This window comes from Suillus clintonianus (genome assembly GCF_016758775.1).
Source record: "Suillus clintonianus strain FC179 chromosome Unknown DEU56scaffold_17, whole genome shotgun sequence".
Lineage (NCBI taxonomy): Eukaryota > Fungi > Basidiomycota > Agaricomycetes > Boletales > Suillaceae > Suillus > Suillus clintonianus.
In genome coordinates this window covers 442,087-469,775 of record NW_024539241.1, presented here as the reverse complement: position 1 = coordinate 469,775, position 27,689 = coordinate 442,087, and the positions used below count along the sequence as shown (strand labels likewise).

General features: G+C 47.0%; 9 protein-coding genes across 9 annotated transcripts; 5 read left to right on the top strand and 4 right to left on the bottom strand.

Moving 5' to 3' along the window:
- Window positions 1–74: 74 nt before the first annotated feature.
- On the bottom strand, window positions 75–1,084 carry DEU56DRAFT_753972 (uncharacterized protein; the record flags this gene model as incomplete). Its single annotated transcript, XM_041349752.1, has 3 exons — window positions 75–284; window positions 402–565; window positions 622–1,084. 3 exons carry the CDS (start codon window positions 1,082–1,084, stop codon window positions 75–77), a joined length of 837 nt encoding a protein of 278 aa, XP_041211261.1.
- Window positions 1,085–2,107: 1,023 nt separating this feature from the next.
- Window positions 2,108–2,677, top strand: DEU56DRAFT_731779 (uncharacterized protein; the record flags this gene model as incomplete). The annotated part of the gene is made up of 1 exon (XM_041348232.1): window positions 2,108–2,677. A coding segment is annotated over one exon (570 nt), but the record flags the coding sequence as incomplete, so codon positions are not given.
- A 1,267-nt stretch (window positions 2,678–3,944) lies between these two features.
- DEU56DRAFT_719768 (uncharacterized protein) lies at window positions 3,945–4,223 on the top strand (the record flags this gene model as incomplete). Its single annotated transcript, XM_041347665.1, has 1 exon — window positions 3,945–4,223. A coding segment is annotated over one exon (279 nt), but the record flags the coding sequence as incomplete, so codon positions are not given.
- A 2,986-nt stretch (window positions 4,224–7,209) lies between these two features.
- On the bottom strand, window positions 7,210–8,432 carry DEU56DRAFT_753970 (uncharacterized protein; the record flags this gene model as incomplete). Its single annotated transcript, XM_041349751.1, has 7 exons — window positions 7,210–7,343; window positions 7,437–7,562; window positions 7,680–7,692; window positions 7,725–7,742; window positions 7,870–7,942; window positions 8,211–8,223; window positions 8,270–8,432. 7 exons carry the CDS (start codon window positions 8,430–8,432, stop codon window positions 7,210–7,212), a joined length of 540 nt encoding a protein of 179 aa, XP_041211258.1.
- A 2,142-nt stretch (window positions 8,433–10,574) lies between these two features.
- Window positions 10,575–11,514, top strand: DEU56DRAFT_933686 (uncharacterized protein; the record flags this gene model as incomplete). The annotated part of the gene is made up of 5 exons (XM_041358754.1): window positions 10,575–10,761; window positions 10,803–10,839; window positions 10,898–11,063; window positions 11,116–11,277; window positions 11,335–11,514. The coding sequence occupies 5 exons, from the start codon at window positions 10,575–10,577 to the stop codon at window positions 11,512–11,514; spliced, it is 732 nt and encodes a 243-aa protein (XP_041211257.1).
- Window positions 11,515–13,616: 2,102 nt separating this feature from the next.
- On the bottom strand, window positions 13,617–14,700 carry DEU56DRAFT_693425 (uncharacterized protein; the record flags this gene model as incomplete). The annotated part of the gene is given in 4 exon segments (XM_041347177.1): window positions 13,617–13,805; window positions 13,818–14,234; window positions 14,291–14,594; window positions 14,606–14,700. Coding segments are annotated over 4 exon segments (1,005 nt in total), but the record flags the coding sequence as incomplete, so codon positions are not given.
- Window positions 14,701–22,560: 7,860 nt separating this feature from the next.
- DEU56DRAFT_731895 (uncharacterized protein) lies at window positions 22,561–22,800 on the bottom strand (the record flags this gene model as incomplete). Its single annotated transcript, XM_041348244.1, has 1 exon — window positions 22,561–22,800. A coding segment is annotated over one exon (240 nt), but the record flags the coding sequence as incomplete, so codon positions are not given.
- A 2,620-nt stretch (window positions 22,801–25,420) lies between these two features.
- On the top strand, window positions 25,421–25,796 carry DEU56DRAFT_731938 (uncharacterized protein; the record flags this gene model as incomplete). Its single annotated transcript, XM_041348245.1, has 2 exons — window positions 25,421–25,597; window positions 25,650–25,796. Coding segments are annotated over 2 exons (324 nt in total), but the record flags the coding sequence as incomplete, so codon positions are not given.
- A 77-nt stretch (window positions 25,797–25,873) lies between these two features.
- Window positions 25,874–26,454, top strand: DEU56DRAFT_753966 (uncharacterized protein; the record flags this gene model as incomplete). Its single annotated transcript, XM_041349750.1, has 2 exons — window positions 25,874–26,275; window positions 26,302–26,454. The coding sequence occupies 2 exons, from the start codon at window positions 25,874–25,876 to the stop codon at window positions 26,452–26,454; spliced, it is 555 nt and encodes a 184-aa protein (XP_041211253.1).
- Window positions 26,455–27,689: the final 1,235 nt, after the last annotated feature.

Here is a 27,689-nt window from a genome sequence, read left to right as displayed (position 1 = left end):
CACAATGTCCTCTTGTAGAAAAAGAAGTACTTGGACATGGCTATTGCACTTGCATTTTCAGGCGGGCCATGCCACTACTGTGGCAGCCAAATGTCCGCCCTTTTGAGATCACTGTCTATGTCTTCAAGGTGGTGCTCTTCACCACCAGGCCCTTTAAACATGATGCAGATCCAGGCAAAGACATAAAACACAGATTCAAGGTCGTTGTGGTAGGTATGCCTGAATTTGGGTACCTCCTGGCGGGTGGAGGAGTCCATGGCCTTTTTCCGCTCTTCTGCCATTGTCTGACTTTATTCATATTCTAGAGTGCTCATTGCCTGAAGAACATTGATGGACATGAAAGGTATTGTTCCCTGATCAATTTGTTATTCAATATACTACAATATGTGCACACTACTTACCGTTCCTCCAGCAGAGTACAGATTGTCTGATGTGATACACGCCGTGAATTCCCAGTCTATCAACACCCCTCGACTGCCATTGTCGGTGTCTTCTATCATGCTATTATTGTTAAGACTGCAGTCTCTGTGCAAAATATTGTGCTTTTCGACCGCACACTTTTGAACTTTGACAAAGGTTTAGTCAACAAGATCCATCATGCCAACTACAGTAAGAACTTACCAAGCATGATATCACATAATGCTTTGACAAGTTCTTTCCTGCTTCGAAACTCGTGCAAAGGACGAGCCCGGGGTTTCAGGACAAGATGGATATGTGTGCGATACATGCCTGCTGTACTACTATGGATCTTCTGGCGATATGATTGTGTATTGTCAACTTGGTCTGGCACCATCTCAACCAGCCAATATTCCACAAGTCTCGGAACACCTGGGACACCTTTTAGAGCTTCTAGCATCTTCACCTCGTTCAAGACAACATCCTTGCCACCCGTCACCCAGTGATCCTTAATAATGTACTCATCCAGGTAGCACACTGTTCCACGGCCTATGAGTCCTTGATGGGAGAAGGAAACCTTCAACAGCTCGTACTCATTTTGATTGACAGTCATCTTTCCTATGATATTGAATGAGTTGACAAGGGGAGGAGTCTGCTTGGAGTTTGTGGGGATGGGGTTGGGCAACATGGACTTCTCCTTGGACGGCTACTCAGTGGGGGGCAATGGACTCAGAAGATGATTGGGAAGCGAGTGAAATTATCTCTGTGGGTTTGTAGACACTTCCATGCAGGACTGAAGTATTTGATTCTCTCTAGTGACAGCCTTCCTACGTTGTTGGGGAATACACTTGATATTCTGAGCCCAAAATGCCTCAGACAACAGTTGTGTTAGCTTTAGATTTATGGAGATGGTCGGGTTGAATCTGATGCAGTTACGGCTACCGAAAACAATGGATGCTATGACATATTTGAAAGCATCAGGTTGCTTATGTATGTCAATCATTGGGGTAACAATTCCGCCCGAGTGATCGTATAGGTGCACGCGGAGTTCGTGATGTATGTGGTTGTGCAGGAAATGATTCGGCAAGCACATGGGTGATGGCATTGAGGAAAGACGGGAACATTTTCTCAATGGCCTGACCTTTCTCAGAACACGCTAAAGGCCATATTTTCTCATTCCCAATTTGAGTATAAGTCTGGTAACAAAACCAATTGCAAACCCTTTTAGGCTTTGATCATGAATCTTGAGGTGTGACATAACATTTTAAATATTGATAATTTGTTCCCCAATTTGAATGGGATCTGTCACAGGGACTTATCCGGCTGTGTCTCAGGTGTATCCTTTGACTCTGATGGCAATATCTCATGGTTTTGACACAAATTGCCATGTGAATCTACCCTTGTTAGCCAGCGCTAAGGACACTGTCCTTTGGAAAGCCTTGAATGATCTTTCAAGGCAAAACATAGATGAGTGTAAATGAGACTGTTCGACAACCATGTTGCATAGGCGCTCACATACCTTGTTGGCTGTGATGGCAGCATGTCACAATTTAGCCACCAACTCCTCCTGCCAGTCGTCTATATTGGTAACCATCTTAGGAACAAATCAATATTGTCGTAGAATACATGATCATATTTGGCAGGAGCGAAAATCAACCCTCATATAATGCCTACTGATGTAACCAATAGACCGGGCAACTAAGTAGTGCCACCTGGACCTGGTTCTGGTGGACGTGTAGTGGACTTTGACGCCATCAAAATTCTTGGCGACATTCTTTGCAGTTTGCTGGAGCCGTTTATCAAGGTCTCACTTTCCCTCACCGAGCAGGTCATATCACTCAGCCGTTTCGCGCACCTTCTTTACGCATGCTATCATAATCAACGTCGTTCACTGATGCCTAATCAACTCTTCTACAATTCTCAAACATTCACCAAGAACACTATCTTCTGTATCAAAAAGCAACAAAAACTCGACCCCCTTGCACCATTTTTCCTTCTCGATGTCGGTGACGATGCACTTGAGCTTACGTTCGCATTTGCTCGGATGTGCGGTGGACATAACAACACTATGAATTACAAACAATCACTCGACCGTCTTGGAGCTGCTCGAGACATCGACGGTGTCTTCGCCCGTAATCCAGATCTAGCTCATGCCCCTCGGCGCTTGAATCATGGCGCACAGATAGAGATGAAGCGGTTGCAATCCTCGCGTCCTCGCAAATGCCTCCTTCAACCTACGACTTCGACACATTGTTTGCTTTTGGTTCTGGGATCAACTTGATGTGCGTGTTCGGAGGTGGCAAATACCCTGCCATCCATGACGGAGATGGAGAGGATGAAGAAGATCGCTCGTTAATCACTCCTTGTGCACAACCACCCAGTACAATTTCTCAGCCACCGTCCGCCAGTCAAGCACCTCAGTTGCCGGAGCTCGATGACGACAATAACGAGGAGCTTTTGCTCACATTTGAGGAGACACTCGAGGATACGTTCCAACCCGCTACTGTCGCACTGGACGTGCACTCCGAGCCTGATTCTAGCTCATCAGCTTCACCTACTGCCCCACCAAAAGGGCCAGGAATTTGCCCTCAAGATTTTCTGTACTGTGTGAACAAGTGGGTCCATAAGTCGACTGTCATCCGATTAACTGTCACCCCCGACTTCACGCCCAAGTCCCAGACACGATTACTTCGTGTCCGTGGGTTCACGCGCATTAAGGATTTCCCACAATGGCATGGACGTAGGAAATTTGCTTCGTGGGGATCAGTTCGTTACTGGCGACCTATTCATCACGCTCATCCGTACACCTTCGAAAACCCTTGCTCTTGCGCTTGTTCGTTCTACAGCTCTCTCCGAGAACTCATCACCTCGCAGCCGAGTGAAAACTGCCACGCTAATGTCCTCAAAAAGCAATGTCAAAGTAACGGGCGAGATTTTGGTGTTATTGCCATCTTCTTCAAGTTCATCGTCTCTTTCGTGGGTGTGGAATGGAGGTTACATCAAGAACGTTTCTCTCGTGCCTGGAACAGAAGCACGAACACTCAAAGTAGTTGCCGTCTCCAGTCCCGGCCATCTCCTCGAGCCAGTCAATCCACATATCGTTAACGCACTCGACCACCTTTCTCCGGATCACATGGGTGAAGTGAACTCGAGTGGGACTACCTGGTCACTCAACGACAATGTGTTGCAAGCTGCCGTCACACTTCTATGGAAGAAGATCGTTGATTCCAAAATCCCACTCAGTTCAATCACATCCATCAATTTTGACGGCACCGTCTTCCCCTACAAGAATCTTCATGGTTTGTTTTTCCACTGCTCTATTCAAGTTCTATTGACGGTTAACTAACTTGCATATTTAGGGTCTGACGCTCTCGTTTGCACAGCTGGAACTGAAGTGCTGGCTAATGCCGGTCGAGGGAAGGCAGTCTCAAGCGCATGCCCACAATGTGGAGAGGCCACGAAGGACTTACGCTCGCATATGGGTAGCCATATCCTCCGTGACCGTCACCATGAAGGAGCTCTCCAGCCGTGGGATACAATGGGAGTGCAACTGTCCGCTCAAGGAGTCGTTCCAGTATGCGAGTGCAAGCAAGGGATCCGAAAATCGCCCATGTCGCAATGTCCCCGTCTTTTGCAAGCTGTGCATTCATCAGAACCGGGAGACAGATTGGAGGCCAGCAATCTGGCGATACAATATCGAGGCTCACTTGAACGAGTGGCACCCAGAGTTTGCGCACCCAGGGAAGCCATATGGTCTCTCCCTTCCTCGTGACATGTACGACTCCATGGTCCTCACTCCTCGTGAAGAGAAGAGGTTAGGGGTTCCTCCCCGTCCGACTTTTGATCTCATCGCAGAGCATTCAAAGGAGAACATGCCCATTCCCGCGCGCACTCAGAAGCGCAAGGTTGCCAGTGGGGTGTTCAGTTCTGTTGCCTCGTCATTGAAGAGGGCTCGATGTCAATAATTCCTGTTATTCACTTGCCTCCGTTATTCACCTGCCTCATTTCGTATCCTAGTTTCATGCTCGCGCTCGTTTCGTTTACCGTTATGCTTTTGCTTTTGCTCATGTTCACTTAGCAGTTATGGGGTCCTCGCGCCTGTCATTCTGTTGATCGTGTTTGTATTCCTGACCGTTAAACATAGCTTCATTAGGTAGTTTGCGCCGTTATAAATCACGGTCACGGTAGTAGTAGTAGTAGCCAACAATTTGTATGTTAGTGTTATGGATCATGACATCGCACGCCTCTTGTCGTCATCCAAGTGTCCAGCTGTATGTTTCTCATCAGGATACCCAGTATGTCGCTAATTGATTGAGTAGTCTCCTGCACCTGTTGAAGTGAGGAAAACCAAGAAGGCCAAAATGCTCAAGGTGGGTCCATTGCTGTCATAGTCCCACCTTCTCATCAGTATGTTGGATGCAGCCTGTTCCCAAAGATACCAGCTCCAAGCAGCCCCCTACTCAAATTTCCAGCCGGGACAAGGGCAAAGGCAAGGCCACAGAGTCTGCCATGCCATCAGGATCTGGGTCACAGGTGTGTAAGATTATTCAAATATGTTAATTCTGCTCAACCCACACCTAGGGATGTTAGAATTCAATCCATGACGCCTAGGGCCAGAGGAGCATTTCACCATCCACACCTGGTGAGGTGACTCCATTGTTGAAATTCAACTGGGCAGATGTGTTAACCACTGACTCTATGGGCGGTTGGACCTTGGCCGAACAGGGTGCTGAGATTGATGAGGAAAGGTATCAGGGAGAACAAAGTTAGTTAGGATCTGTGAGCAGGGCGCCAATCAGGCCTCTTGATGGCTCTCCATTAGTTTACCCAGTGGCAGCAGTGTTTGCATCCCTAATGTGACAAATGCTTCATAACATCTCCTCTCAGTGGTTACTCTAGGGCAGAACCTTAGAAATTAGTGAACAATTTACTGGCAACAATTGTTGGCTTGTATTGGTAAATCCAAGGTTTGACGACTTGTTCCACATGGTCTCCTTGGTGACCTTGCAGGAATTAAGAACATGATATAAACCTGTGGTCAAGTGGTGTAGTATGGAATCCATTGGTACTAGCATAGTTCTGCCAAACATTTGCCTATAGCTGATTGAATGTGTCCAAGTCCTCCACAGTCCTACAAGTACAAAATGAATTGGGCATCAAACCATCATGAAAGAACACCCAAGGCTCTCTAGAGACCTCTTGGATATGCTCTCCCCAGGACTTGCCCCACCGGTACTATAAGGATGCAATGAACTGAACCTCGGATCACAGAACACAATCAAGTCCCCCAATGAAAGACCAAGGAAAGACCTCATGGAGGTGCTCTCCCCAGGAATGGCCCCACTGGTCCTATAAGGACGCAGTGACCTCAGATCACAGGAAATATTCAAAACACCTGAGGAAAGACCTCATGGAGGTGCTCTCCCCAGGAATAGCCCCACCAGTCCTATAATGACACAGTGATCCATATAGTATTGTGGAGCAAATGATGCCAACAGTTTAACAACTGATTCAAACTCAGATTTGGTTGTTCTAAGTTTCAAGCTCCGCCATAAATATTAATATCAGCCCACTGCCACCTTCTGTAATGTTGCTACGAAGTGGACCAAACTGAACCAAGTGTGAGTTTGGTCCCACTTCGTTTATTGCATACTTATACCAGTTGCATAGTGTCCTCTCTTTGTTTGTTCTGAGCCGGATACACCCACAATGGAATTAACATGACTTCCCACAATACAACGGCTTTCCAATGTTTTGTCAACACTATCTTTGCCGACTGATTGGATGTCTACGTCATCGTATATCTTGACGACATCCTTATCTATTCTCACAACCTTGCATCTACTGCAACTATCAGCAGGATAACTGGTCCGAACTGTTGCCCTTGGCAGAGCTCACATACAACAATGCTCCCAGTGCTACCATGGGTGTTTCCCCCTTCTTCGCTAGGGAATATGTGATTGACCTGAATGAGCTCCATCAATTCTTTCAGGATGAGATGTCTTATGCGCAGGATTGATATCAGGGCCCGGCCGACGCTAGACGTAAACACGCACCAGATCTCCAGGTCGGACAACAAGTATTTGTCAAAGCCAAGTACTTCCGCTCCACCCGTCCGTCGAAGAAACTATCGGAAAAGAATCTCGGGCCCTTCAATATCATAGCCCACCCAGGTACTCATTCCTTCACCATCTGCCTCCCAGACGCAATGTGATCTGTACATCCTGTCTTCCATGTTTCTCAACTCGAACCCACAACCTCGAACACCATCCCTGAATGTTAAAAGGCTATCTATAAATGAGCAATGCTGATGAGTAAGAGAAGACTGGGAGGAAAATCAAAATCATGCTTACAGATTGTTGTTGGGCAGAAGGCAGTGTTCCTATAAAGTTAGTACTGAACGTACAGTGTTGACATTTATTGGTATTAAGCGCAGGCTAGTATCTATAGGATATAGATAGAACTTTGAAAAATACATCAATGCACTTTTGAGATTCAATGCACATATCAACTTGCGCAACACAGCATGACGGGGTGGACAATAGCCACCTAAACCGCCGGTTATTCCAGCTTATATATTGTAGATAGTGATATAGATATGTAAGTAAATGTCCCTAAATATGCCAAACTATTAGATGTCCCTGGAACACTCTACTAGGCAGACATCGTCAAAACTGAGGGTCACTGTAATGTTTGAAGAAGGAATTAGGTGCGGGTCTTTATGTTGCACTTTGCAACGGTCCAGATCCCTCCTCAATGCTGACCATTCATAACCAAGCATTCAAGAAGCTCAATGGGAATGTGATAATTGACTCAAGCACCGCCTGCAGTTTTGCCGGTGCACCAGGCTGTAATGTGACCAGGAGGAGCGATTCCATCGGGCCCACAGAAAGGATCTGGACAGTGACTGTAAGCTAGGTGTTTGGCCAATTTGCCGCCCTGGAAGCCTGCTGAGATGTTTAAGAGGGCAGTTGCCTCAGCCAACAAATTGGGTCTGGAATAAAAGTAAGTGTCAAATTATAACATCTTGGTGAACTCACTGCATGTATTTGGTTGAGCTGGTTCAACTGTGGCCACACTGTTGCTGGGGTTCATGGTCCAAGGATCTTCAGCCTGAGTTGAAGGACTGGCATTGTCTGTTTGCGTGGCAAATGCAGCAAGTACCTCTGGTGAGCAAGATGTTAGTTATATGATCATTCACCTCTACAGTATGCTTTTCTATCCTTTTCATGGTCTCTATACGTACATATTCATTACCTATATTTCTCTGACCATTCACTCACTTTCCTGACCTCCCTAGGACTTGTCTAGGTCGAGTTATCCCTTACCTTTGTGTTATGGCTTGTCTGTTTACATTTGTTTACCATACATCGCCCATATCCCAGAGTCCAGTGCTCCCTGCCTCTTTGGCAACTTACTCTGGACTCTAGGTACTGTATACCTTTACTATACTTGAATACATTGGCAACTTACTCTGGACTCTAGACCCATGGACCAAAATATTTTTTGACACATGGACTCATCAGGTAGCCGGTGCAAGTTGCATCTGTAATGGATTCGACTTTGAAATGCACATGTGATATGATGAGTTCCTTGATGTTGTCTGGGTGTAGATCCCACATGATTGAAGGAGGGTTGATGTCCTGAACAAGACAGGAAACAAAATATCAAACAGAGAATCCATTTCTTTGTTGGAGAAGGGGGAGGTTCATTTCCATGAGATATTTTCTAACGGTGTAGGTGTCGATCATTTAAGGTTCTTCAATGGTTGTAAAGTTGCCTTGTGACTGAATTTCAGACTGTGGGTGACAAACAAGTCCGTAATGGCTGAAAAGAACATTTTTGAGTGAATCAGAGAATAGAATGTCCTCACGAATGTCTTTGCCATAGAGGATGTGTCTTCCAATATCATTGTGGTCAGATGGAAGGATGGGAGGTCTGTCAATAGCTGGAGCGGGAAGGGGATTGACCGCCTCATGATTCTTGACTTCATTGAAGTCTACTGTGGAGTCATTGAGTGTTGCAATATATCCCATTGGTTGAATACTTTGTCATACATGAAGTGCCCCTGCGGTCTACTGTCAAACTCCTTCTTTGTGTCTTCATAATCAATCTCCCCACGAAACCTCCCCTTCCTCAATCAATACCACACAAAGAATCTAGTACCATCCTGTCTCATTGGAAGAAGGAAGTTTGCGGCATCTTTGGGCCGTTTTAGCACCTGCTCCCCAATGCTCTTGGAGGCGCTATCAAAGTCCCTCCACTTTAGTTTGCGGGTGTCAACTAGTGAGTTCCATCGGTGAAGAATGGAAGAGATAACATTTGAAAGTGCAAGGCGAGTAGGCAATCTTTACTGAAAATTGAGGGGGTGTGATGGAGGGTGTCCTCCAGCCATTGCCAGCTAGTATTTTGCTCAGTGGACAGAGCATGTGTAATTCCATGTGTGACTATTTGAATTGTGGCAAGGCGCTGGAGTAGAGGACCCGTATATTTAAGCTCCATGTCATCTGGGGTTGCCGCGATCTATATATACTCAGATAGTTCGACCCTTAATTCAAACAATTCCTGTGGGTCAGAATCTTCATGCTTGAAATCTGGTTTGACCTCTGTGGCGGACGGACACACTGTCTGTGTGGCCGAGAAGAGGAGTGAATTGGTCTCCCTCAAATGGACAAAATTGTGGTTGCTCATAGGTGATCTAATATAATGCATATATATTCTGTGATAAATATTAAAACAATCAATATGCATGATACAGTATCAGTATGTGGGTGAGGATGAAAAAAGTAATATGCTAAAGTAATTAAAGGGTTTGCTACCCAGATGAACAACTAGCCTAAAGTTGTGAACGAACCCATGAAAGGATGCAGCTGATCAACCTGTTCGCATAACCGTCGTCTTGCAATGGGAACTGAATTGGCCGCTTCTAGAGGCTCCTGAGGGACCAAAGATGATCAGGACTAGAGTCCAAAGTAAGTTGCCAATGTACAAGTCCTAGGGAGGTCAGGAAAGTGTATGAATGGTCAGACAAATATAGGTAATGAATATGTACGTATAGAGACCATGAAAAGGATAGAAAGTGTACTGTAGAGGTGAATAATCATATAACTAACATATCTATCAGACCGACCACCGCTTGAGGAAGATGAAGCCATAGATACTGTTGTAATTGTCTAAGTAGTCCTCCCATTTCTTGTACTGCAATGTTTACCTTGTCCTTGCACTTGTCTTAGATGTAGATTTCAGCAATCCAATCTCCCACGTGCCATCTAGCAAGCAAATCATACTGGCCAATCCCCTAGGCGAGTGGTAGCATTGTTGTTATTTGAGGACAGTCACTGTGTTTGTTCCTTTCAATCCGCTGGATGCCACTATGCTGATGGTCTCCAATTGTTGTCAGACCCCTATCATAGAATGGGGAACACAAGACAAGTCCCCTTCTCCATCTGATTCCCTCAATGTTGGTAGATCAAACTACCTATCTTACCTCACTGACAAATTGATTTTCACAGGTCGATGCAAGATATTTGACTTACGGGGCACCAGGAAAAAATTGATGCTCTGGTGAAGCAATCATAAATAGGTCATAATTTAGGGGGTAGTCCACGATTATCCTGGTGGACAATGATTCCATCCAGAAGTGATATGGTATAGAATCAATAGTGGGTGAGTGAGTGATCCGAGGTGGACAACTGCATGCACCTGTCATATCTCGTGTTCTAGACCCTATACAGTGCAACCTTCTATTGGATCATCAGATCTAGTCCAATCGTCCTCGCTCATGCCTGGACCAATACCAAAGATACCAACGCACCAAGCAGTCAGCAATGAATAAATAGTGTAAATCTACAGTATGTAATGTCTATCATAGGGCTACACCCCAAAAGACAATAAATAACGATTTTTTTTTTAAAAAAAAATCTGGTCCAGACTTCACATCTGCCCCTGCTTCCATTCCATTACCCCATTTGTATGTTCCCTTTATCCTGACCCCTATATGCCGGGATCCGCTTAATAGTTAATATTTGGTTCTATTCGCAATCATATCTCCTATGTCCAGATCTACTTAATAGTTAATATCCAACTTCATTCTATATCATTTTCTTTGCACCTGTCAAATACCCCTCCTTATTAACATACTTATACATATTTTTTATTATTCTAGTACTCTTCCTCAAATGCCTGCTAACCTAATGCAGAAAGTAACTGACTCCTTGATGGGCACTGAGCCATTGAATCAGAAGGAACTTAGTGATGATTCGGAGGACTATTTAGTCAAGAAACTTCATACAGAAACAGGTCAGAAATGGTGGGAAAAGAAGAAGACTTCTAAGAAGGCCAAGATATCTATCCTTTCACCTGGTGGTAATGTACTGCAGTCTAAACTTACTCGTTTGGACAAAAAGGTTCATCTGATGGTACTGAAAGTACAATTAAACCCCAGTAAGCACTTAATTTGATCACAGCTAGCTGATTTATTGACTTTAAATCACTTTAGCAGAGTTTTCTTTACCTTTGTGAAGGTGGCTAAGTATGAGGAGGTTAAACAACCTAGCCCTCCTGATACCATTGTTACATGGGAGGATAACTTTCTCTGCTCAGCCAAGAGTAGTGATGGTTATGATCTGGCATATTACTTACTCCATGCAATCTCCCAAACTAATGTGGTAAGCTCATTAATTGATAGGCTCAGGTCTACTTCTCATTTAGTCTTGTTAGAACATGATCACCACCAACATGTTGGAATTTCCAAAGGTTGTTCCACTACATCAGGGAGTGACGGCCACCAGCCTTAACAAGGTTGGAAGTTTTATAGAGGTTGATGGAGAGCTTGCAGTAGAGATCTATCTAGTAAAGGGCTGGACTGGGATAGATCAACTGGTAAGTTGCTGGACTAGTCATTGATCTCTGAATCTTGTACATACTTACTGTTTCTAGGCTTATTTTGAAAATGTCAAGCCATGCAGCAAGTTTATCACCAAGTCCGGTAAATCATTCAAGGTAATATGCCAAATGATTTACGATCTCAGGCTGCACTCCCACTGCATCAATGACATCCTCAAGTTTGCTGACCCTGAACACCATGCAGAACTTCTGAAAGTCAAAGAGAAGGTGTAGAAATCTATCCCAAGCTATAGGACCTTATGTGCCATCGATCCCCTTCTTTATGAAGGAATGGAGATCCTATTTAATTGCTTATCTGGGCTTCACACTGATAGCCAAGACCCCCAAAAGGATAGACAATTCTCACTGCCTTTGACAATTTCAAAGGTGGTCATATCTTCATGCCACATCTTGGCCTTCACATATGCTTGAAACCCGTTTGCGATCACACATGAATCGTGCTCTTCTTGTTTTTCGCCCTTTGCCGGCTGTGTTACATTCAAGTTTGATTAAACACTGAGGAATTATTCAGTACTTGCGGCACTGGCCAAGCAAAGTTGGCAAACACTTCAATTTGCTCCTCCAATGTGGCAAATCATCAACAAGATGCCCACAAGGTGGTTTCCGGCTTCGGCCACAAGGAAAAAAATGTAAAACACGGCAATCTCATTTTTGGACTTGATCAAATCTGGAATTGCTTCAATTGGACTGCAGATAATGCACCATAGGAATGGCCATTTGAATTACAATTCGGTCACAAAGAAGAAAATGATGTAGTTCTCGTTATTGCAAGTTTGAATTATAAAGCTCAGGTGCGGTGTTGCAGAGAACATATAGCAGCTGTGAATGCGAACTTGCTGTCTTTGTTTTTGCGAGTCTTTTCATAATAATAAAAATTAATAGTTAAGAAATTAATCAGAATCCTCAAAATTATTCAAAAAGAAACCCTTCTCCTGAAACCCGCCACCAAATTGTACTTTGACACCAGAGGTGCCTTAAATGAGTATGAAAACCAGCAGAGTGAGCAGACGAGGATCGTGCCGGAATCCACAAGCACCGAGATTTCACTGGAGCGAACAAGGGAAAAACAAAGCCTGCTAGTGACTGCAGGCAAATAGAACAAAACAGACTAATTATGTAATTGATAATCACACTATCACACCACAATTTTTAAAATTCCTGGGTGCCTGAAGGGGGTTAAAGAAGAAGTGTGCTTTACAAAAGCCATTCAAGCCACTTTCACCTCTGCACAATTTTACCTTTGCAGGCAATCTGAATGATTGGCTTCAGCGTTCATCCACCGAGTAAGAGCCCAGGTGGGATTTCCATGATTCAGGGGGGTGAACTTTATCCGGCCAGTTTCTGTCTTTGGTCCCAAAACATTTATCTGGAATCCACTTTTGTTCTGAATTCCGCAACCGCAAAATCTTTTCCAAGACACGTCCTCGGGCCATCGACAAATGTTCCCAGATTTGCCAATATTAATCATGTCATTCTCTTGACTCCTTTACTTCTGTATTCGGGTTTTGCCTGCTTCTGTCTGCTGTTTTTGGCACCAGGCTGAATATTGCAACCTTACAAAGCTCAGGAATTCGCTCTGAAAGACGCACAGGAACAGGATCCCCACTTCGCATCTGTGTTCTACAAAGGTGCTGGGCCAGCGGATATCGGGAAAGTCCGCTTGAATTGGTGTGTGCACAATCTCCTTATGCGATGCATATCCTTCACATTTCAATGTCGACTTCTTCAAAGTTCACAGCGGCTTGTTTTTTCGAAAATTGTCAGTGCCCCGGGGCACTGAGCACTGACATGCAATTATTCAAGATCAGCTTGACCTTCAGCCCAGATGACTGCTGCTTCCATTGGAATGTTCCTGTCCAACTTTAGCTTGAATCTGAAACTGTTTTAGACTTTCAATTTCCTCTTTACCCCAGCCAAAGCCAAAGCTGGTGAGCCAAATCATTATTATTAAATTTTTAATTAAAGTAGTCAACATCAATTCGAAAAACACAATATCTCCACAACTATTGCTCCAAAAAAACACAAAAATCAAGCAAAATCAAGCCAAGTCTGAACAAGGTTTTCGCACTATGGCTTGCTTGGACCTTCAATCTTGGAGAGGTTTGAATCGAAAGAAACTGAAGCTGCCAAGGCTTTTATTGATGAACATCTGTGCAGTGTTTCTAGTGCCAGTGGCCAGCCACTGACTAGCCTCGAAAACAGGTTTGGCTCAGCCACTGGCGGTACAGCAGTGGTGACTAAGCTGGAAGAACACAATATCATTGGCTGGAGATAAAGGGCTAGATTGTACTACTCATCATGTCGTCGAACATTTGCTCATCATCTTCACCTTCCGCATCCATGTCGACTAACTCATAAAACTTGAATTCATCATCAATTGATCTCATCCCGAACGCTTCTGTCATTTTTACCCAGCTCTCATCTTCGAAGTTGAAAAGTTGTTGAAGGGGGATATCATTGAATGCAGACCCCATGGCTATGGTGTTCTCGTCTTCTAATGAATGCTATGCAAGAACAGATGTGATGTGCCCGAGTGAGTGGTCATCATCAATGGTGTCTCCATCCTGAGTTTCCGGCTGCTCAGACTCTGATGATAGATCATCAGGAACAGAGTCTGCAGGAGTTATAGTCATAGTGGCTGGTGGGGGTAGTGGGTCGGGGATGATTTTCCTTGTGCAATGCAGACAGCCCTTTTTGTCCCCCATCTGCATATACTTGTCTCGCAAATGCAAGTGCAATTCTGTCCAGTCTGTGAGGCCTCTAAGACTGAGGCGCGAACAAAGTTTTGTGAGTGTTGTGCTGAAAAGACGTTCACAAGAGGCCGAGTTTGCACAGATCGGAAACATTTGCTGAGTGAATTTCTGCAGTGGTGTTGGCTTGACGTCTTGAAAATGTATGCTGTCGTACATCTTGAGAGGGTCGGGACATTTTCGCTACAATTTGCAGTGTCGAGTGACGAGAAAAATAGTAATAGACAGATTAAACATACCTCGACCTCAGTCGCACTTCGAACCAAGTCCACCCAGTTTATAAATTCTTCACTGTAGTCCCCATGTCCTTCTAGATACTCCAAGAGCTCCTTTTGAAACTCGTTGGAGGGTGTATTAGGGAAAAATTGACCCCATAATTTGACAAATAGTGTCATGAGTCCTGCATTGGTAAATTTGTGAAGGCGAGCGAAGGGCTTGATCCTGTAAAGGGGATTCAAAACAACTGCATCTAGAAATACATCTTGATCACATTTGCTCCAGCACTTTTCGAGAGAATTGAGATAGACTGGATCATTGAATTCTCTTGGACTGACGAAGCCTTCCCTTGTAGCACAATATATCTTGATATTAGATAGCCGAAAATGATCAGAACTTCATCGAGACGACAGTGCACAGCCTGAGCAATGTTGATTACCTGTTAAGACCGTGTTCAACGGGTCGGACCGGAGGGGCTTAGCTTCAGCTCGTGCGCTGCGCTCTTTACCCGAGTACGTGCCCCTAATTTACAGGGGGTAGATATCGTCGGCCAAGGTATATGGATGGGCTGGACGAAAGAGGGGAGGCTACCCGAGACTTCGTCTGGGTAGAAACTAACAGGGTATGGGCTACCCGAAGGTAGAAGCGGAGGGATTTAGCCTTTAGGGATATAATCCCGAGGCTCGGAGGGTCGGACTAGGATGACAATCCCAAGAGCCGAGGGAAATGAGGAATGAACTGAGTCTAAGATGATATTCGAACTGAGGATATACTACGGGTTACAAGGGGTTTATATACTATAAGGTGTCCGACGGACGTCCGGCCGAAGCGCAGTCCTCGGAACATAAAGCTATGTAGAAAACATACTAGTGAGTAAAACATAACTGCGGACGATCGAAAGTGGGGCCGGATATGAAATAGAACAAAGGGGACGAGTTAAATGAAAGGGAAATGAATAGACTAACGGACAGATCAGAATGGACCCGGATATTAACTGTCAGAAGGATCCGGACACATAGGGGCAGAAAGAAGCATATACAAATGGGGACTCAGGGAAATGAATTCTAGAACGGACCCGAGAAATCGGGTGGACCGGGCCGGACGAGAAACCTCATGTATGGGATATGACAGTATCCCCCCATTAAGGCCGAGCCCATGAGGCCGAGGCCGGATATCCGATCCAATGATAAGAGCGCGAGAACGGATCCGGATTTTAGCGAAAATTTGATAAAAGGTTAAGGGTTTGGGTGGGACGCCATTCCCTTTAATTCTAACCACCCACCAACTCCACTACCATGTCCCAGACCCCATCCGACTCTACCCCGGCTACTAATGCCCGACTTGCGGCCATCCGGGCCCGGCTAAACGCAGCGCGGCAAGAGCTGGCCCAGGAGGAAGAGAGATTACTTGCGGAAGTAGAAGCCGAGAGGAAGCGTTTGGAGGAGGAGAAGCTGAAGGAGGAGGAGAGATTAAGGGAGGAGCAGAAGAAGAAGGACATAGAGGAGACCCGGAAGAGGCTTGCTGAGAAGTCTGTTTCGTCCGGGCCTGCAGTGAGTAGCGCATTTCGTCGGACGATGTTTTTGTCTGATGGACATAGGTTTCTGTGGGCTTTAAGGACGTCGGACGACCCTGTAAGCCCTGCTCCATTAAGGATCGGGCCTGCGTTTACTCGGACGTGTCAGCCTCGGGTCGGGTGAGTACATTTTTACGTCCGGACGTGATATTTTACTGATTTCTGAAGCCGGTCAACGCGTGTGACCATTGTCGCACTGCGAAGATGAAGTGCTATGGTGGGGCGCCACCTGCTCGGACGAGTACGGAGAAGGAGAAGGAGAAGGAGAAGGGGAAAGGTAAGAAGCGGGCCCGTGCTGCAGGGACTCCTTCTCCTAAGGGTAAGGCGAAGAGGCGTCAGAGGAGTCCGGTTCCTTTGGACGACTCTGTTGAGATCGTCCCCGGCCCCTTGCCCAGCATCATCAGCGAGGAGCCGGGTTTCCAGGAGTACGACGACCAGGCCTGGGTGGCGGCTGTCAATGACATGGTCGCAGAGTTGGCCCGGACCAACAGTCTTCTCGAGAGGACTGTTGAAGCGGCCGAAAGTAGCACTGGTGCCATCGGCCGGCTCCTGGAGCAACAGAGGGTCTTCCAGGCCCTCTTTCTGACTGAGATGAGGATGTTCTTCCAGAGGGAGAGGGAGTTGGAGAAGGGGCCGGATACTGAGGAAGGGACTGAGGAGGGTGAGGAGGAGGAATCCGGAGATGGGGCTGGAATGGAGGAGTAGGGTGGTCCGGATGATCCGGATGTCTCTTCCCTATGTACAATGTATCATTTCTTTGTCTTTTTACTGTACAACAATAGGACCCGGCTTGTCCGGATATGCTGAATGAAAGTCTTGTACGAGTTCGGACGCGTTTCCAAGTTCGGTAGCGAGGATCCACGATGTTTCTTCGTCCGTCCCCTGATAACCGGCCCACCTAACTAAGTAAAGTAGTTGACACGTCCGTCTTCTACGGTCGATTTTGGTATCGAGGATTCCAGAAATCTCGTATTCGGGTTCCCCGTCAACTGAGACGGGTGGGGGAGGTGGTTGGATTCGGTTAGGGATGGTGTTCGGGGTTGTGGGTTTGAGTTGGGAAACATGGAAGACGGGATGTACAGATCACATTGTGTCCAGGAGGCGGATTGTGAAGGAATGGGTGCCCGGGCGGGCGATGATATCAAAGGGTCCGAGGTTCTTTTCGGATAGTTTCTTCGACGGACGGGTGGAGCGGAAGTACTTGGCTTTGACGAAGACTTGTTGTCCGACCTGGAGATCCGGTGCGGGCTTACGTCTAGCGTCGGCCGGGCCTTGATATCGATCCTGCGCATAAGACATCTCATCCTGAAGGAATTGATGGAGCTCATCGAGGTCAATGGCGTATTCTCGGGCCCGGGCGGATGAGAGGTCTCGTTCTGGATGTATGGATATGTTCGGGTGATAACCCTTATTAGCGAAGAAGGGGGAAACACCCGTGGTAGCACTAGGAGCATTGTTGTATGCGAACTCTGCCAAGGGCAAGAGCTCGGACCTGTTGTCTTGCTGGTAATTACAGTAGATCCGGAGGTATTGTTCGAGGGTTTGATTGGCGCGCTCGGTCTGACCGTCGCCTTCTGGATGATAACCCGAGGTGAAATGCAGGGTCATGTCCAGTGCTTTCCCGAGGGAGCGGAAGAAGTGAGAGACGAACTCCGTGCCTCGGTCGGAGGTGACATGGGACGGGACTCCGTGCTTGGAGAATACATGTAACAGGAAAAGTTGTGCGAGATCCGGGGAGGTGATTGTATCGAAAGTAGGGATGAATATGGCTTGTTTGAATAAGCGGTCTATGACGACCAGGATGGCCGTGAAGTCGGCCGAGGACGGGAGTTGTTCTATAAAGTCCATGGAAATAGAGTTCCAGGGTTTCTCGGGGATGGGGAGTTGCTTGAGTAGGCCGTAGGGTTTATGTCTAGGGACTTTAGCCCGAGAACACGTAGTGCAGGACTTAACATAATCTTTAACATAGGCACGTATTCCCGGCCAAGTATATTCCCGACGGATTAGCTCTAGGGTCCGGTTCTGACCGAAGTGACCAGATAGGGGGTGGTCATGGGTATTCTGTAGGACCCATAAACGGAGGTCGTTGGATTCGGGAACAAACCTGCGGTTATCGCAACAGAGGAATCCATTGTCGTCCACTGTCCATCTCGGGTCCGAAGGGTTCGGGAGATGAGTAGAAGCGATAGGGTCGTCCGGAAGGGCGGATAGGATATCGATATGGAGTTGTTCACCATCCATTAATACTGATGCGCGTAGTACGGGGATTGCTAGGTCGGATGCTCGTAGGGACGAAGCGAGTTGCTCCGTGGCAAATACGGGCCGGAAGTTGTGAGGGTTAACTCGAGCGTAGTCCTTATCCCCCTCTTTGGGGTAGACGTCCCAACGACAAGTTAGGGAGTCGGGTTTAGCACCGAGTTTTCCCGGCCGAAAACGAATGATGAGGTTGAATTGATGAAGGAATTCTGACCAGCGAGCTTGCCGGCGAGAAAGGAGTTTAGTTGTAGCGAAGTATTCAAGGTTTTTGTGGTCCGTGACAACATCAACTGGCTCGGCCGAGCCTTCAAGATAATGGCGCCAGGACCGGAATGCTTCATAGATGGCGAGGAGTTCTTTGTCGTGGGTATCATAATTGAGCTCGGGAGCCGTTAATGTCCTGGAATAGAATGCAACCGGACGAAGTTCTGTGTCCGGGCAAACGATAGAAAGGATTCCAGCGATGGCATAGTCCGAGGCATCTGTCTCCACAACAATTGGGACATCGGGCATCCAGTGCGTAAGCACTGGAGCCGATGTGAAAGCGGTTTTGAGGGTGTTGAAGGCCGTCCGGCATTTATCAGAGAAATCCCAGGGGGCATCTTTCCGAGTGAGCCGGGTGAGAGGTACAACAATGTCCGAGTAATTAAAGATAAACCGTCGGTAGAAATTGGCAAACCCGAGGAAGGACTGAATGTCCTTTACCTTCCGGGGCTCGTGCCAGTCGATGATGGATTGGATCTTCTCGGACGACATGGTCAGGCCGGTAGGGGAAAGTAGGTAGCCGAGGTATTCAACCGAGTCGGAGTGGAATTCGCACTTCTCCAGTTTTGCATATAGGCGATGCTTACAGAGCCGACGAAGGACTTCAAGGACATGTTGTTTGTGGGATGCGAGGTCGTGAGAATAGATAAGGATGTCGTCAAGATATACGATGACATATACATCCAGTAAGTCGGCAAAGATAGTGTTGACAAAACATTGGAAAGCCGCCGGGGCATTAGTGAGTCCCTCGGGCATAACCAACCACTCGTAGGACCCGTAACAGGTCCGGAACGCGGTTTTCCACTCATCACCTTCCGCCATGCGGACAAGGTGATAAGCCGAGCACAAGTCGATTTTGGTGTAGACCTTTGCACGGCTCGGAGAGTCTAGGAGGTCGGCTATGAGGGGAAGTGGGTAGCGGTCTTTCTTCGTGATCTTATTGAGGCCTCGGAACTCCACACAGAGCCGAAGTGATCCGTCCTTCTTTTTGACAAAAAGGACCGGAGCTCCGTGCAGGGAGGAAGAGGAGCGGAGGAGACCAGTCGCAATGTTCTCATCTAGGAACTTGCGGAGAGCTACAAGCTCAACTGGGGAAAGGGAATATATAGTACCGATGGGCGGGGCAGAGCCGTCCTCTAAATCGATCTTCAGGTCATAAGGCCGGTGAGGAGGAAGTTGGCTGGCTTTGCCTTTGTCGAATACGTCCGCGTACTCATGGTAATCCGAGGGGACTCTAGATAGGTCCGGGGGTTTGGACGAGAGTGAAGCGGACCGGAGGTCGATGCCAGTAGGACGAAGGTATATGCTGAACTGGACCGAACCTTGAAGTTTACAGGCCCGACAAAAGGCGACTGCATTGACTAAGGAAATGTGAGGAGCGGTTTTATCAGTGGAAGGACCCGAGGGGCCTGGTGAAGTCGGAGGAAGGATGTCCGGGGAATCCGGATCTGATGACGTCGGGGAAGGCGATGGCATTTCATGTGGTATCGTCCGGAACTCGATGCTGCCCTTAACCCAGTCAATCAATGGATTGTGTCGGGAGAGCCAGCTATATCCAAGGACGATAACACAAGATGAATCCAAAGGAGTTACATAAAATGTATCGGAGGTTACTACACCGGATGCGAATCGGATCGGTAAATCTATTGCTTGTGTAATGGTAGCGTTAGAAGTACCATCAAATAAATGGAGCGAGAGCGGAGGAATAGCATAGGTAGAGAGTCCGTGCTTTCGGACGAAGCTTGTCTCTATGAAACAGTGTGAGGACCCGCAATCTATCAAAGCCGGGAATTGGGCAATGTTCGGATATGCGGATATGGATACAAATGGACGGAGTGATGATGGGTTCGTGAGTGCGACAGCGTTGAGTCGTAACTCCAATGCGCAGGTTGAGTCAACGAGACCCTCGCCCCGCGCGGAGTCAGGAGGGTCACAGACTAATTTTTTGCCTCAACAGGGGCCTCGGGAATAGCATCCGGGGCCACTGTAGTTGCACGGCCTGTGGCAGCGCGCGAGGTCGATTTGGAGCAGTCCCGGGCCGTATGGCCGGGTCCACCACAGAAAAGGCAGAGCCTCATGTCCATGCGCCTCTGGCGCTCCTCGGATGTCAGTTTACCGTCCTTGCCTAATTTTGAGGACAAGTCCGGTTGCTGTGAGGAGGAGGTGGAGGGCTTGGAGGGTTTACTTCCGGAAGGGGTTGTCCGGTCAGTAGCGGGTGTGAAGGATCGAGTAGGAGGTATGTACATATGGTTTCGTAGGAGGTGCAGATGTGGAGGGCTTTACCTCGCGGGAGGTCTCACCCTTGCGTTCCCAGTATCGGGCGTCGATGGACTGGGATAGGGATCTGAATTCGGCGAGGGTTATGGGTTTACCCTGATGACAAATCTCGTCCTTGATGCGGGCCGGAAGTCCGTTATAGAACTGACGGCGTAATGCTCCGTCGCCCAAACCTCGGACCTGGGAAGCAAGTCGTTGAAACTCTACTACATATTTATTAATGTGCTGTCCGTCGCGCATAATGAGTTGTTCGAGTTGCATTTCTGCATCCCCGACCGGGTCATGGGGGCCGAAGTTGGTCTGGAGTTCTAGCATGAACTCAGCATAGTCATCCATCCAGTCCGGGCGGTCATTAGTTGCACCGGACAGGAGGTCGGGCTCAAAATACTCCAGGGCCATGCCCTTCAAGTAGGACTGGGCGAAGTTGACTTTAGCCCGGTCCGTGCGGAAAGAGCGGACCTTGTTCTGGAAGTTGAGTTCACATTGGACGAAGAATGCGCGGAGTTTGCGAGGTTCGGACCTGTCAAAAGTATCGGGTTCCCGAACCTTGACTTTGGAGTCTTCGGATGGGGATTTCCGCGTAGTGCGGGCAAGGTTCTCAATGGCTTGAGAGAAGCGGAGGAAGATTCTGTCAGCGGGGGTTAGCCCATCATCTTCGTCCTCTGGGGGCCCACCAAATGGGTCATCCCCATCATCGCCCGGCGGATCTGAATCACCACTGTCGTCAGGCCCATCCGGGTCTGTTGGTCCGGGGGTTGTCGGGCGAGTAGGAGTTTCTGGGTGCGGGCGGTTTATGATTTGTGAGATGCTGTCCGTGGGGGTTCTTAGTACGCTCGTACGACGACGAGTGAAGCCGGTGAAGTTCTGTGCGTCGGACGCAGCGTTACGTGAGCTGGCTAGAAAACCGGCCGCGGCGAGGTTGGTTCTGGTTGTCTGAGTGGGAGCCATGATGATAAGTATACTCGGTAAAGTGTGAGTTCGAATATACTGTTAAGACCGTGTTCAACGGGTCGGACCAGAGGGGCTTAGCTTCAGCTCGTGCGCTGCGCTCTTTACCCGAGTATGTGCCCCTAATTTACAGGGGGTAGATATCGTCGGCCAAGGTATATGGATGGGCTGGACGAAAGAGGGGAGGCTACCCGAGACTTCGTCCGGGTAGAAACTAACAGGGTATGGGCTACCCGAAGGTAGAAGCGGAGGGATTGAGCCTTTAGGGATATAATCCCGAGGCTTGGAGGGTCGGACTAGGATGACAATCCCAAGAGCCGAGGGAAATGAGGAATGAACTGAGTCTAAGATGATATTCGAACTGAGGATATACTACGGGTTACAAGGGGTTTATATACTATAAGGTATCCGACGGACGTCCGGCCGAAGCGCAGTCCTCGGAACATAAAGCTATGTAGAAAACATACTAGTGAGTAAAACATAACTGCGGACGATCGAAAGTGGGGCCGGATATGAAATAGAACAAAGGGGACGAGTTAAATGAAAGGGAAATGAATAGACTAATGGACAGATCAGAATGGACCCGGATATTAACTGTCAGAAGGATCCGGACACATAGGGGCAGAAAGAAGCATATACAAATGGGGACTCAGGGAAATGAATTCTAGAACGGACCCGAGAAATCGGGTGGACCGGGCCGGATGAGAAACCTCATGTATGGGATATGACATTACCAATGATAAGGGCTTCAGGTGACCGACCATCCTACGAAAATTTTGATTCAGCTGATACTCAATGAAAAAGAAATTATTTCTACTGAGCCAGGGTCATCCACATCACTGGGTCTTCAATCAATCCCAGCATCTCTGTTGCCTTTTTTTGTGAGGCCGTGTCACCTGTAATTATATTTGAATCTTGTCCGAGACTCTTCTCCTGCCTGATGAGAATGTCGAGTGCAAATTTAAGATCAAGAAGTCATCTGAAGGCAAGATAATGAGCAGTCCATCGTGTCAAAACTGCACGGATTACGGTGAGGACACAGTGAGGATGGGATGGATTAGTTGAATTGAGGGCAACATGTATATCTCTTAGTGTTGCTAGAACAAGGGTTGTGCTTCGAAGCCAAGAAATGAGGTCAGATGCTTTCTTTGAGTATCCCAGGTAAACTGTGCCACCAGATGTCTTGAAATAGTTGCCAACAATAAGATTGATCTTTGCGAGAGTAGTATTAATAACTTGGATTGGCAAATGAGACACCAGACGTAATTACCTGGTGAGCATAGCAATCTGCAGATACTAATGATGGAAACTCCTCGACGAGCCGTTTTCGAGCTGCCCGAGACTCGCCCGATGCATCTGATGTAACAGCCACAATATTTACCTTCCCGATGAGCCGAACCTCTTCAATAACATTGATAATGAGAATTTTGAGGTGTTGAGCAGTCTTTCGCTGAGCAAATACATCTACTACTTGAACTGTGTGGATTTGATTTTTTTTGAATCACTATAGGCAAACTCAAAATGAAAATAGTCTTGCCTGTCGACTCGCTGTTGTGATCATGAACACCAGCAGGTAGCGAAAGTTTGCATCTGTCCATCCATCTGTCTGGAGTGTCGTGTCGCTTCCACAACAATGGTTTTTGGCAGCTTGCTGGTACCTTTTGACTTCACGTGGAATAATGTGATTGGAGAGTTGATAACTTGAGATTGGATTCGCAAAGGGGAAAAACTCATTCATGAAGCTACGAACTGCTTGATTTTCGATCCAATTGAGGGAGAACTTGTATGACACAGTGATGTCAGCCATATGAGTCTTGAAGTGTTCCTGAAAAGCTGGTGTCCAGTGCGGCTGTGAAGGAGTGCCTCCGGTAGTAGTTGGGGTATCTATCATGTGATTCCAAGACTGCGATATCTGACGCACCCATTTTGATGGGGTTGGCCGGGATCCTTCACCAAAAGCTGGACTACCAGTATGAGATGAGGTGGGGCGGAATAATAGTGGTGACTGAGATCGTGAGGATGGGATACTTGAATCCACGGCTGGAACATCAAATAATCCAACAAGTGGAGAAGGCAACTGCGATGATTGTTGGAAATTCATGGGTGATTTGAGACTGAGACTGACACCTGATAATTGTGGTGAATTCAAACTAAAAACCTCATGAGCAAATCTCGGTGCCTTGATCCACCCCCTTTCGATACACACAGTGTGTGCCTGTGCGCAGACTTCTGGTGGTTGATTATCACAAGAATTGAGATGGGGGACTATGGTATCAGGTCTTCCATGCATCCACGGACAATTTTGGTCCTTGATCAAACTCTCTGATCGTGACCACACTGAAAAAAAGATAACTAACAGAACTTCAGAGCATGGTGTAGTATTAAGACACTTACAATATGCAATGATTTGATCATGTGTTCGTACATCATTTCGCAGGCCTTGGCACTGCTCCTCACAGTCCTTCTGCTGCTCGTCAATCATTTTTTTTTAATCTTGCATGCTCCGTGCATCACTTTTGGTCGTCTCTCTTTCTCATTTGCATAGGCCACAGGGAGTTTCTTCTCGAAATCTGGGTGGGTATCAAAATATCCCCACCACCAGTCTTTGGGCTTTTTATTGCTCATTTTTGGAGTGGGTGGGACACGGCTTGATGGCTTGATGTCGAGTGGAGGTGATATCGCACATTGATATTACATTGATACATCAACACATCGATAAGACTGATCTAACAGTGATTTCCAGAGACTGCAAACAGATGGGTACCACCTTCTATTTCAGGTATTCCGCCATCACCAGAACACTACCACTGGCTCTGTGCCACCTTGCCTAATTCACATGTAGACTAAATTCTAAGCTAGCCTCATGCCACGGCTAGCTTAGAAAACCACACTACCGACACCACCAACCACCAACACCCAGGACTTGGCAGCAGAAATAAGAAGGAAGAGGTGCAACAAAAATAAGGAAAAGAGTGAAGAAAGAGAAGACAGTTGAGAGGACTTACACGGTAAAAGTCAACTGTGGGAATTTGTGCAGCGTCCTGCACAAATTCCCACAATAGTTAAGGCAACTCATTAGGGGAAAGACTTGGCAAAATTTTCGCACATTTGACTACTACCGTTAGGATTTTGACAAGGAGTGACTATGGTAGACCTTATGAATTTTTTCGAAGAAAATCAAGGTTATAGCCCTTGTCAAGGGTAGTTTTTCCATAGTCTCATGACATTTTTTGGTTGAGATCCTAATGAGTTATAAGCAAAATACTACAAAGTGGTGTGTGCAAGAAAGTTCAGCCACGCAAGTAATGTGACTGATGTTTGCTTATTAAGACTAGGAATACCAACAGGAATACCAATAGTAAAGAAAGACTTGATGAAAATTCGAGTTTTTGCTTATTAGGGACTAGGATTTTGATTAAGGACCATGATAAGGAATGACTAGGGTAGACCGTGGGAATCTTTCCGATGAAAATCAAAGTTGTAACCCTTGTCAAGGGTAGTCTTTCCATAGTCTCATGACATTTTTTAGTTAAGATCCTAAGAGTCTATTCAGCCACAGAATTTAGGCCAACTTAACTTATGAAATTTGTATCTAGAAATGCTTTGTCGTGTAAGCTCTGTGTGACATCAGTGTGACAATCAATAATCAAGAGATAGTGAACAGTCAACATGCCAGCAACTCAAACTCAGAACAAACCTTCAAGGTCCAGGGTTAATACCCACTCAAAATTCAGTGGTGTCCTCTCCCTGCCTTCAAACACATCTATGGCGAAAAAAGGCAACAGATGAGAAGAAGCAGGGTGAATCAGCGGGCCAGGAAGCTGAAAGATGTCACTGGTCAACCGCTGATGAGTTACGTCTCCTGGACTATGTCACCACCCATAAAGCAAAAGGGGGTGACGGACTCAATTTTGATAAGACATTTTGGACGCAGGCTGCCAGCGATGTAGCACACACCACCACAAGCAGTGCAGTGAAAACAGCTGAGGCGTGTCAACAGAAATGGGCTAGGGTATGTTTTTGTGTGCTCCCTCTGTCCTCCTATAGTACTAAAATGACTCAAGATGCACGCCACCTATTCAGTTGTCAACTGGGTCGCAAATTTTTCCGTAATTTCATGGAGCAATGAGACTGGCGCCAACATCACACCTGAGTCAGAGTCTGTTTGGGCAGATCTCGTTAAGGTACATTCTATCTACTGTTTTTACTAGTACCACTAAATTTTTCAATCCAGGAAATCCCCCTTGCGAAGAGCTTCAAAAGCAAGGGGTGGTTACCATATGAGAAGATGAGCGCCATCCTGCCATCAAAGGCGCATGGCAGTCACGCATATCACCCCCTGCTTCAACATGGCCCCAACTCAGAGGCGGGTGCGAGTGCGACCAGCCACACCTTTAGCTTCCAAGAAGTCGACGCGCTGGAGCAGTCCCAAGTGCTGGAGAGTCTCAAGAGTGGCGCCAGCAAAACCTCTGACAAGGACAGCGACACCATGATGATCTTGTCCTCCTCCTCCTTCGATTCTGCCAGCCAACCTACCTTTGTTCCCTCAACACCGGGGGCATCTTCCACCATGCTAATTTCCGTCTCTGGTGTCTCACCTAAGGGCAAGGGGAAGGGGAAGGGGAAGCGCAAAGATGACCACAACAACAACAACAACTCGCAAATGCTCATTCACCCCAAATTCCTCCAAGTCCGTCATCAGTTCATCGGCATCAGGCTGGCATCAAATCTGCCCGCATTAGCATGCCTGAGGCCGTCCAGCAAGTGGGCTCTGAGATACAGGGACTCTCCAAGGGTCTCACCATGTGCTTTGATCGTGCCACAACCACCTTGGAAGAGCGCACAGCATCACGCACTCCGTGGATCTGATCCCGCTGCGCAAGCAGAAAGCTATCCTTCAGGTGCAGGAGGGTCTAGAGGACCATGAGGTGGTTGCCATCATTGAACACTTTTGTGCTGATGTTTCTATTGCTGATTCTTATCTCACAATCAAGAGGGACACTGTCCACAAACTTTTCTTAATGAAGTATATTAGTTAGTTTGTCTGCTCCTCGTTTGTTTTCGTACTGCTTTCATAGAATCCAATACAATTTGTTTGCTTGCAACATACATTGTGTGATCAGGTAAATGAATGGTAGTACTACTCAAGGTCATCTACAACAATAGACTCGCCTCTCTCCTGTCGAACCCTGTTGTAGTCTGCCCACATTTGGCGTGCAATAGCATCACAACGATCATGGGCACAAGTATGAGCCTCGTCGGAGGGAGGACCCTCAGCAAGCATGCTGGTGTGATGCTCAGACCCTGCATAAATACTGTTGTCATCGTCAGCTCGGCGGTAATCCATCATGTCATCCGGGTCATGGACCTGGATGACATTGTGCACTAGGCACACTGCAGGGGGGATACGAGCTTGGACACTCATGGGATAGAAAGGGGGGAGGGATAGAATTCGGAAGCGGTTCTTGAGCACACCAAAAATGTGCTTGATTATGTTCTGGAGCATGGTGTGACGTAGGTTGAAGAGTTCCCTATGATTGCAAGGCCTACATGTATATTATTTCAGTAAGAAAATGAGGCAATTAAAATGAAACTTACTTGAGACGGCCCCTACCCCATTCAGTTAGGTGATAGCGCACATTGCGATACGGTACAAGTAACTCGTCACAGGCTCCAAATCTTGTGTCGGCAAGATAGTATTTTCTGGCAGGAATGTTGAAGTCCTTAATCTGAGCAAGGTAGTATACATGGGTGTTGGCCGCTGATCCCTCCCAACCGGTCAAGATGTATAAAAAGGACATGTTGAATGTACACACGGCAAGGCAGTTCTGAGTTAATGTGCCCTTGTGATTGCGTGCAGCATCACGCTCTTTGCTGTCGGGGTGACAAGGGATGTGAGTACCGTCGATGGCACAATGGCGTCAGTGAAGTAGGGGTAGTATTTCGAGTTTTGCAGTATTTCGAGAGGGACCGGATCATCTGTGCAAGGGAGCCGAATGTATGCTTGATAGATAGGGCGGGACACAAATGCATTGAGTATGTGTTTGAAATACCTTTGAAAGTTCAGTGTTTCAAGGACTCAAGGACAGGAATTAACTTACTTT